The 11,251-nt window shown below is 46.9% G+C and overlaps 1 protein-coding gene across 4 annotated transcripts in view; it reads left to right on the top strand.

The window, feature by feature from the left end:
- Positions 1 to 11,251, top strand: part of LOC112247698 (epsin-1) — a 58,626-nt gene that overhangs the window by 38,673 nt on the left and 8,702 nt on the right. For all 4 annotated transcript variants that reach the window (XM_042308349.1, XM_042308352.1, XM_042308355.1 and 1 more), the window contains exons 2-3: positions 4,407 to 4,509; positions 5,852 to 6,010. In XM_042308349.1, the coding sequence (XP_042164283.1) occupies positions 4,441 to 4,509; positions 5,852 to 6,010 (228 nt within the window). In that variant the 5' untranslated portion in view covers positions 4,407 to 4,440. The remainder of the gene's footprint in view (positions 1 to 4,406; positions 4,510 to 5,851; positions 6,011 to 11,251) is intronic.

Raw genomic sequence — 11,251 nt, 5'->3', positions numbered from 1 at the left:
AAAAGTAACTTCCTTACCATTTTAGATAAGCATGCTCCGTTCAAAAAATGCAGAACTAAGAACAGATACAGTCCTTGGTTCACCCCAGACCTGACTGCCCTCGACCAGCACAAAAACATCCTGTGGCGGACTGCAATAGCATCGAATAGTCCCCGGGATATGCAACTGTTCAGGGAAGTCCGGAACCAATACACGCTGTCAGTCAGGAAAGCTAAGGCCAGCTTCTTCAGGCAAAAGTTTGCATCCTGTAGCTCCAACTCCAAAAAGTTCTGGGACACTGTGAAGTCCATGGAGAACAAGAGCACCTCCTCCCAGCTGCCCACTGCACTGAGGCTAGGTAACACGGTCACCACCGATAAATCCATGATTATCGAAAACTTCAATAAGCATTTCTCAACGGCTGGCCATGCCTTCCGCCTGGCTACTCCAACCTCGGCCAACAGCTCTGCCCCCGGCAGCTCCTCGCCCAAGCCTCTCCAGGTTCTCCTTTACCCAAATCCAGATAGCAGATGTTCTGAAAGAGCTGCAAAACCTGGACCCGTACAAATCAGCTGGGCTTGACAATCTGGACTCCCTATTTCTGAAACTTTCCGCCGCCATTGTCGCAACCCCTATTACCAGCCTGTTCAACCTCTCTTTCATATCGTCTGAGATCCCCAAGGATTTGAAAGCTGCCGCAGTCATCCCCCTCTTCAAAGGGGGAGACACCCTGGACCCAAACTGTTACAGACCTATATCCATCCTGCCCTGCCTATCTAAGGTCTTCGAAAGCCAAGTCAACAAACAGGTCACTGACCATCTCGAATCCCACCGTACCTTCTCCGCTGTGCAATCTGGTTTCCGAGCCGGTCACGGGTGCACCTCAGCAACACTCAAGGTACTAAACGATATCATAACCGCCATCGATAAAAGACAGTACTGTGCAGCCGTCTTCATTGACCTTGCCAAGGCTTTCGACTCTGTCAATCACCATATTCTTATCGGCAGACTCAGTAGCCTCGGTTTTTCGGATGACTGCCTTGCCTGGTTCACCAATTACTTTGCAGACAGAGTTCAGTGTGTCAAATCGGAGGGCATGCTGTCCGGTCCTCTGGCAGTCTCTATGGGGGTGCCACAGGGTTCAATTCTCGGGCCGACTCTTTTCTCTGTATATATCAATGATGTTGCTCTTGCTGTGGGCGATTCCCTGATCCACCTCTACGCAGACGACACCATTCTATATACTTTCGGCCCGTCATTGGACACTGTGCTATCTAACCTCCAAACAAGCTTCAATGCCATACAACACTCCTTCCGTGGCCTCCAACTGCTCTTAAACGCTAGTAAAACCAAATGCTTTTCAACCGATCGCTGCCTGCACCCGCACGCCCGACTAGCATCACCACCCTGGATGGTTCCGACCTTGAATATGTGGACATCTATAAGTACCTAGATGTCTGGCTAGACTGCAAACTCTCCTTCCAGACTCATATCAAACATCTCCAATCGAAAATCAAATCGAGTCGGCTTTCTATTCCGCAACAAAGCCTCCTTCACTCACGCCGCCAAGCTTACCCTAGTAAAACTGACTATCCTTCCGATCCTCGACTTCGGCGATGTCATCTACAAAATGGCTTCCAACACTCTACTCAGCAAACTGGATGCAGTCTATCACAGTGCCATCCGTTTTGTCACTAAAGCACCTTATACCACCCACCACTGCGACCTGTATGCTCTGGTCGGCTGGCCCTCGTTACATATTCGTCGCCAGACCCACTGGCTCCAGGTCATCTACAAGTCCATGCTAGGTAAAGCTCCGCCTTATCTCAGTTCACTGGTCACGATGGCAACACCCATCCGTAGCACACGCTCCAGCAGGTGTATCTCACTGATCATCCCTAAAGCCAACACCTCATTTGGCCGCCTTTCGTTCCAGTACTCTGCTGCCTGTGACTGGAACGAATTGCAAAAATCGCTGAAGTTGGAGACTTTTATCTCCCTCACCAACTTCAAACATCAGCTATCTGAGCAGCTAACCGATCGCTGCTGCTGTACATAGTCTATTGGTAAATAGCCCACCCATTTTCACCTACCTCATCCCCATACTGTTTTTATTTATTTACTTGCTCTTTTGCACACCAATATCTTTACCTGTACATGACCATCTGATCATTTATCACTCCAGTGTTAATCTGCAAAATTGTAATTATTCGCCTACCTCCTCATGCCTTTTGCACACATTGTATATAGACTCCCCCCTTTGTTTTCTACTGTGTTATTGACTTGTTAATTGTTTATTCCATGTGTAACTCTGTTGTCTGCTCACACTGCTATGCTTTATCTTGGCCAGGTCGCAGTTGCAAATGGGAACTTGTTCTCAACTGGCCTACCTGGTTAAATAAAGGTGAAATAAATAAAAAATATTTAAAAAATATTGATGAGGAGAGCGGGCTGTTTGGGCTTCGACAAGCATCTTTTCCTCTTAAAGCTGGAGGGGGGTGATTTGACTGGCCTGACTCCATTTTATGAGTCTGTTATGCAGGCTTGGAGAGTCTTTGTCAAGTCCCGTAAGGCCTGCACGCCACCAGGGATGTGGCTTTTTGAAGAGCCTCTTTTTCACAACACTGCCATCCAGTCCCGTGTTCTGGGTTCAGCTAGCCTACGTTCATGCCTGTTAGGCGTGGGGTGTACCAAGCTGGGTCATCTGATGCAGAGCAGGAGCAGATTGGAGGAGCTGGGAGAAAGAGCGGGGATCCGATCATCTCGCCTACTGAGGAAGGTCGTCGATGAGGTCTGCGATTCCTTGCCAGTGCTTCATCTGCAGTATGTGACTGACACTTCCAATTCTGATCGGTGGAAGGAGGGTCTGGATTATGTGTTCCCTGCACTGATTGTTAGTGCTGCGATGGGGGCATTTGAAGAGGACGTGGGGACGCTGCTTTCCTTCGATACCCCGGAGCTGGGGAGTTCAAGGAGGTGGGAAAGAAGGCCATGTACAGAATATGTGTAAAGGTGTCCCATGCCTCTTCCCTGGAAGGGGTAAAATCGACGAGGTGGGCGGATGTGCTTGGTCCAGGTGCCTCTCCAAAAGGCTGTTGGCGATCATTATATAAACTGCCTATTGATAAGAGGACAGCTGACCTCCAATGGAGGATAATACATGGAGCTATAGCCACCAATATGCATCTGGTACACCTGGATCCTACTGTTGGGGAGGGGTGTCCATTCTGTGCTGGGTCTGAATCTCTGGCACATCTGTTTTTATTGTGTCCCAGGTTGGTTGGGATGATTGAACTGATCACTGATTGGTTCTCAACGTTGGGAGAGGTTTTCTCTTCCCAACTGTATATATTTGGGCCAAAGTACAGTTTCAGTCAAAAGGGTGTAGTTGTGTTGCTTAATTTTGTGTTAGGGGCAGCAAAATTAGCGATATGGAAGACCCGAAAGAACAGCATTCGGGGACAGGGGTCTGTGGATGTGGTGGGAATGCTGGAGGGAATGTTGGCAGCGAGACTAAGAGTTGAGTTTGCCTATTACAAACTTGTCAACAATATCGATCTGTTTTTGAGTATATGGGGTATACAGAGGCTGTTGTGTGTAGTTACTGTGGAGGAGGAATTGGAGTTGTGTTTTTTTGATGTGTAACTGTGGTTTTGTATGAGTATTTATTGTGTGGTGGGCCCCCAGACCCAATAAAGAGTATTTAAAACTCAAACTCTCTCTCTCTCTCTCAATGTCTCTCGATCTCTCTCTCTCAATGTCTCTCGATCTCTCTCTCTCAATGTCTCTCGATCTCTCTCTCAATGTCTCTCGATCTCTCTCTCTCAATGTCTCTCGATCTCTCTCTCTCAATGTCTCTCGATCTCTCTCTCTCAATGTCTCTCTCACTCTCAATGTCTCTCGATGTCTCTCTCTCTCTCAATGTCTCTCGATGTCTCTCTCTCGATGTCTCTCTCTCTCTCGATGTCTCTCGATGTCTCTCTCTCTCAATGTCTCTCGATCTCGATCTCTCTCTCTCTCCTCTCTCAATGTCTCTCGATCTCTCACTCTCTCACTCTCTCAATGTCTCTCTCACTCTCTCTCTCTCAATGTCTCTCGATCTCTCTCTCTCTCTCTCTCTCTCTCTCTCTCTCTCTCTCAATGTCTCTCGATGTCTCTCGATCTCTCTCTCTCTCTCTCTGTCTCTCTCTCAATGTCTCTCGATCTCTCTCTCTCTCTCTCTCTCTCTCTCTCTCTCTCTGTCTCTCTCTCTCTCGCTTGATGTCTCTCTCTGTTGCTGCATTTCTTTTTGTCTACTTGTTTCTTCTCAGAGTTTGGCTCCTCTCCTCTCTCTGTGTATTAACTCACTGTACACTTTGCCCTGGCTGCTATTTGTTTTGTTTTGTATTAACTGTTTTACAACCCCTCTCTTTCTCTGTGTGGGGCAGATTTTCCGTGGAAACCGACAGCCAGACGGTTGCCATGTCGACCTCATCGCTACGGCGACAAGTGAAGAACATTGTCCACAACTTCTCGGAGGCAGAGATCAAGGTTCACTCGTCCTCTTCCCTATTTTCTCTCTTCCTCTCCGACCACTTTTCCACCCACACCTCACACCTCTATTTTTTTATTCTTCTGTTACCCATTGTCCTCTTCCTCCTATCCTCACCACTTCGTTCAAGGCCATCTCACCTCAGTCTTCCCCGCCTCTGCTTCCTCCCTCTCCAACTCTTTCTTCCTCTCCTCCCTTATTTCTGTCTTAACTACTCTTAACTATTGGTACTTACCAAAGAATACATTCCACTGTGTACTCCCTGTATCTCCACCTCTCGCTATCTGGGTTAATGTAATCATGTTATCCATTCATCATGATGGTTCTGTCCAGCCTGTTTATCATCACATCTCCACACCCCAGAGAGTAGAAGAGATGATCAGTTAAGGTGACCTACGATCACGGCTGTGGACTTATCAGGGGGTTCATTTGATTAAAGTACTTTGCATAATTGTTTTGTCTGTTTTACATGTTTAGTCGGGAGCATTGTATCGTAATATATTTTGTTGGCTTGAGCTTGCCATGGGAATGAATAGTCTGTTGTCTTGATATAAACTACCAGTTGATTAATCAATTCATTGATCAATAAATCACACCTTAGATTGTTCAATGTTGAGTGCTTTTGGGGCGTCAGGTAGCCTAGTGGTTAGAGCGTTGGGCAAGTAACCGAAAGGTTGCTCGATCGACTTACCGAGCTGACAAGGTAAAAATCTGTCCTTCTACCCCTGAACAGTTAACCCACTGTTCCCCTGTAGGCCGTCATTGTAAATAAGAATTTGTTCTTAACTGACTTGCCTAGTTAAAAAAAAAACGTCCCTGGTCTCTCTCTCTCTCCCCCTGGTCTCTCTCTCTCCCCCTGTCCCTGGTCTCTCTCTCCACCCCCTGTCCCTGGTCTCTCTCTCCACCCCCTGTCCCTGGTCTCTCTCTCTCCCCCCCCCGTCCCTGGTCTCTCTCTCTCCACCCCCCGTCCCTGGTCTCTCTCTCTCCACCCCCCGTCCCTGGTCTCTCTCTCTCCACCCCCCGTCCCTGGTCTCTCTCTCTCCCTGGTCTCTCTCCCCCCCCGTCCCTGGTCTCTCTCTCTCCACCCCCGTCCCCCCCGTCCCTGGTCTCTCTCTCTCTCCACCCCCCGTCCCCGTCCCTGGTCTCTCTCTCTCCACCCCCGTCCCCGTCCCTGGTCTCTCTCTCTCTCCCCCCGTCCCTGGTCTCTCTCTCCACCCCCCCGTCCCTGGTCTCTCTCTCCACCCCCCGTCCCTGGTCTCTCCCGTCCCTGGTCTCTCTCTCCACCCCCCGTCCCTGGTCTCTCTCTGTCCCTGGTCTCTCTTCTCTCCCCCTTGTCTCCAGGTGCGGGAAGCGACGTCCAATGACCCATGGGGCCCCAGCAGCTCTCTGATGTCAGAGATTGCAGACCTGACCTACAACGTAGTGGCCTTCTCTGAGATCATGAGCATGGTTTGGAAACGACTCAACGACCACGGCAAGAACTGGAGACACGTCTACAAGGTGAGTGAGTGAGAGATATGTTCAAGATTGAGCATAACAACGGGTGACGTAGTCTGTCTGGTTTGTCTGCTCACTGTTGTATGTGTGGACATAGGAATTAGAATACTAGAATGGACATGACCAAAGATTTGTATAACTAAACCAAGATAGACCACAGCCTGTCATTTCAAATGGGAACAAATGAGTCATAGTGGGCAGAACAAGCAAGGAGGTGGGCAGAGCCAAGCACGATCTAACGAGATCGTATTGGCGCGTTCTAGCATGCATTTGCATATTTTCTAGCAAGCGGTAACATTTTAGTTTTGGGAAGAGAACTGTATTAAGAAATTGTTTTATCGATGAGAAAATGTGCAGAATGTCTGCCAAAATCCATCTCATTCCATCCACAGGGCTTCCTCTCACTACCATATTTGGTAGTGAGTGGAAATGCCAAACAGATGCTTCACATTTATACATCCGGTGAAATATCTGTCTCATTGTTCTGTGACCTAAGGCTTCATATGACAGCTTGTGCTCACAAGCATTTCGCTACACTCGCACTAACATCTGCTAACCATGTGTATGTGACAAATAAAATTTGATTTGACAAATAAAATTTGATTTGACAGTATAAAATATCTGTCATTTTGTCCAGTGAATAGGTCAGCCATTGATAAGATATCGTGCACATTATGCTTGTTAGCTAGCCAGTCAGTCTCAGTGGAATTAATGATTCCATGAATTTTTCAAATGAACTGCCATAGACTCGTTAAAGAGGTCAATGGAACGCAGACTGGGGGATAGAATAAGGACGCCGGATTGGCACACGTTCAACCAATCTGATCAAACAAAGTGGATATTGGTCAAATCTGTCATGGTTGATATATTGTAACATCCCCACAATGTGGTTACTTAAGTCCCATTTGGCTGTTTTCGCTGCATTTAGATGTAGTTCCTTTTCAGCTTTAGAAGAAGTTGACTGCTAAATACTAACTCATATAAACTGGTAGCATAGCTACACTACATGACCAAAAGTATCTGGACACCTGCTTGTCAAACATCTCATTCCAAAATCATGGCCATTAATATCAAATAAAATGTTATTTGTCACATACACATGGTTAGCAGATGTTAATGCGAGTGTAGCGAAATGTTTGTGCTTCTAGTTCCTACAATGCATTGATATCCAACGAGTAATCTAACCTAACAATTTCACAACTATTACCTTATTGTTACGCACGCCTCTATGAAGAGGGAACGCAACACCCTGCTACAACTAAGCTCTCCGTGAAGTGAAAAAGGTATGGACTGTAGGTGCGAGTAAGAATGACAACAGGCAGAATGTGGTACCGTTTACAAGGACTTTATTCCTTTACACGGTAATATGGGGGAAAGGGGCTGGACAGAAGCAAAGAAAGTAAATCTCAAAGCCCCCTCTCCTATCTTACCTGCCTATCCACTACTTACCTAATTTAGCACCACCTGGTGCCCTAACCAAAATACAGGGGGTGCTCCGCCCAGGTCTTACCTATTGTGCATAGACAATGAATATACTACGGGTATATGTATGCCCGCGGGCCTCTTGCCTAAGCACTCCCTAGGTGCCTTCCCCTGGGAACAAATGAAACAGTTTGTTTGTGAAAATGGTTTAATATTCTAAGAAACAAAGGACATCAAATAAGCTCTACCTGAGCAACAAACTCACAGAACATACCACTTCCCAGCAATGAACTCCCAGCAAAATCAACCTCTAGCAAAATCTCTGCAATGACCTCCCAGCAAATCTCTCTATCACAATCAATCTCAGCAATCCCTACCTCCAGCAAAATCTCCCTCCTGAACAGAACACTGGCTTTATATATAGCTTCAGAAGGAATGGGTAATTGGAGTCTCATTTCGCTACACTCGCATTAACATCTGCTAACCATGTGTATGTGACAAATAAATTTGATTTGATTTGAGACAGCTGTGTCTTGACGAGGGGGCGGGTTCAGCTCTCCACTTAGCCATGGAGTCGACCAATCAGCTGCTTGAGGGATTTCAGGAAGCCATTTCCTGAAATAAACACATGCAAATACACAAACTACAACACATAAACTGGGGAACGTAACACTTATACACACAAGTGTAAAGTCCACAATCATCTCCTTTGTTTAGTTGAGTGTGAGGTTATTTTCCTGACACCACACTCCGAAGGCCCTCACCTCCTCCCTGTAGGCCGTCTCGTCGTTGTTGGTAATCAAGCCTATCACTGTAGTGTCGTCTGCAAACTTGATGATTGAGTTGGATGAACAGGGAGTACAGGAGAGGGCTGAGAATGCACCCTTGTGGGGCCCCAGTGTTGAGGATCAGCGGGGTGGAGATGTTGTTACCTACCTTCACCGCCTGGGGGTGGCCCGTCAGGAAGTCCAGGACCCAGTTGCACAGGGCGGGGTCGAGACCCAGGGTCTTGAGCTTGAGGACGAGTTTGGAGGGTACTATGGTGTTAAATGCTGAGCTGTAGTCGATGAACAGCATTCTCACATAGGTATTCCTCTTGTCCAGATGGGTTCAGGCAGTGTGCAGTGTGATTGCGTCGTCTGTGTACCTGTTGGGGGGGTAAGCAAATTGGAGTGGGTCTAGGGTGTCCGGTAGGGCGGAGGTGATATGGTCCTTGACTAGTCTCTCAAAGCACTTCTTGATGGAAGTGAGTGCTACGGGGCGGTAGTCATTTAGCTCAGTTACCTTAGCTTTCTTGGGAACAGGAACAATGGTGGCCCTCTTGAAGCATGTGGGGACAGCAGACTGGGATAAGGATTGATTGAATATGTCCGTAAACACACCAGCCAGCTGGTCTGCGCATGCTCTGAGGACTCGGCTGGGGTTGCCGTCTGGGCCTGCTGCCTTGCGAGGGTTCACACGTTTAAATGTTTTGCTCATGTCGGCTGCAGTGAAGGAGAGCCCCAGGTTTTGGTAGCGGGGTGTCAGTGGCACTGTAGTGTCCTCAAAGCGAGCAAAGAAGTTTAGTTAGTTTAGTTGTTTAGTCTGTTTGGGAGCAAGACATCCTGGTCCATGATGGGGCTGGTTCTCCTTTTGTAATCCGTGATTTACTGTAGACCCTGCCACATACCTCTTGTGCCTGAGCCGTTCAATTGCGACTCTACTTTGTCTCTATACTGTCGCTTAACTTGTTTGATTGCCTTGCGGAGGGAATAGCTACACTGTTTGTATTCGGTCATGTTTCCGGTCACCTTGCCCTGGTTCAAAGCAGTGGTTCACGCTTTCAGTTTTGAACGAATGCTGCCATATTGAGTTAGTCCCCCTTTGCTGCTATAACAGCTTCTATTATTCTGGGTAGGCTTTCCACTAGATGTTGGAACATTGCGGTGGGGACATACTTCCATTCAGCCACGAGCAGTAGTGAGGTCAGGCACTAATGTTGAGCAATTAGGCCTGGCTCGCATTCGGTGTTCCAATTCATCCAAAAGGTGTTCAATGGTGTTGAGGTCAAGGCTCAGTGCAGGCCAGTCAAGTTATTCCACACCAATCTCGACAAACCATTTCTGTATGAACCTTGTTTTGTGCAAGGGGGCATTGTCATGGTGAAATGGGACAGGGCCTTCCCAAACTGTTGCCACGAAGTTGGAAACACAGAATTGTCTAGAATGTCATTGTATGCTGTAGTGTTAAGATTTCCCTTCACTGGAACTAAGGGGCCTTGCCCGAACCATGAAAAACAGCCCAGGATCATTATTCCATCCCCAACAAACTTGACAGTTGGCACTATGCATTGGGGCAGGTAGCGTTCTCATGGCATCTTCCCAAACCCAGATTCGTCTGTCGGACTGCCAGATGGTGAAGCATGATTCATCACTCCAGAGAACATGTTTCCACTGCACCAGAGTCCAATGGCGGTGAGCTTTACACCACTCCAGCCAACGCTTGGCATTGTGCATGGTGATCTTAGGCTTGTGTGCGTCTGCTCTGCCTTGGAAATCCATTTCATCAAGCTCCCGACAAACAGTTATTGTGCAGACGATGCTTCCAGAGGCATTTTGGAACTCTGTAGTGAGTGTTGCAACTGTGGACAGACTTGTTTTTTTTTTATCACACTACACGCTTCAGCACTCGGCGGTCCCGTTCTGTATGCTTGTGTGGCCTACCACTTCATGGCTGAGCCTTTGTTGCCCCTAGACGTTTCCACTTCACAATAACAGCACTTAGAGTTGGCCGGGGCAGCTGTAGCAGATCCTCCACCAAATTTCAGTGGGTGCGAGACCTGGAGAGGCCTACAAGCCACAGTGTCTCGCACCCACTGTGAAATTTGATGCAGGATCAGTGACGATCTGGGGTGCTTCAGCAAGGCTGGAATCGGGCAGATTTGTCTTTGTGAAGGACGGATGAATCAAGCCACGTACAAGTAAACTTGCTTCTTTCTGCTCTGACAATGTTCCCCAACTCTGAGGATTGGTTTTTCCAGCAGGACAATGCTCCATGCCACACAGCCAGGTCAAGGTGTGGATGGAGGACCACCAGATCAAGACCCTGTCATGGCCAGCCCAATCTCCAGACCTGAACCCCATTGAAAACCTCTGGAATGTGATCAAGAGGAAGATTGATGGCCTCAAGCCATCAAACAAAGACGAGCTGCTTGAATTTTTGCGCCAGGAGTGGCATAATGTCACCCAACATCAATGTGAAAGTCTGGTGGCCAGCATGCCAAGACTCATGAAAGCTGTGATTGAAAATCAGGGTTATTCCTATAAATATTGATTTCTGAACTCTTCCTAAGTTAAAACATTAGTATTGTGTTGTTTAAAAATGAATATGAACTTGTTTTCTTTGCATTACTCGAGGTCTAACAACACTGCATCTTTTGTTATTTTGACCAGTTGTCATTTTCTGCAAATAAATGCTCTAAATTACAATATTTTTATTTGGGAGAAATGTTGTCAGTTGTTTATTGAATAAAACAAAAAATTTCATTTTACCCAAACACATACCTAGAAATAGTAAAACCAGAGAAACTGATAATTTTGCAGTGGTCTCTTCATTTTTTCTAGATATATACAGTGGGGCAAAAAAGTATTTAGTCAGCCACCAAATGTGCAAGTTCTCCCACTTAAAAAGATGAGAGGCCTGTAATTTTCATCATAGGTACACTTCAACTATGACAGACAAAATGAGAAGAAAAAAAATCCAGAAAATCACATTGTAGGATTTTTAATGAATTTATTTGCAAATTATGGTGGAAAATAAGTATTTGGTCACCTGCAAACAAGC

This window comes from Oncorhynchus tshawytscha, linkage group LG03, assembly GCF_018296145.1.
Source record: "Oncorhynchus tshawytscha isolate Ot180627B linkage group LG03, Otsh_v2.0, whole genome shotgun sequence".
Classification (NCBI taxonomy): domain Eukaryota; kingdom Metazoa; phylum Chordata; class Actinopteri; order Salmoniformes; family Salmonidae; genus Oncorhynchus; species Oncorhynchus tshawytscha.
The sequence above is the reverse complement of the archived record's forward strand: the minus strand, read 5'-3'. Positions and strand labels throughout refer to the sequence as shown.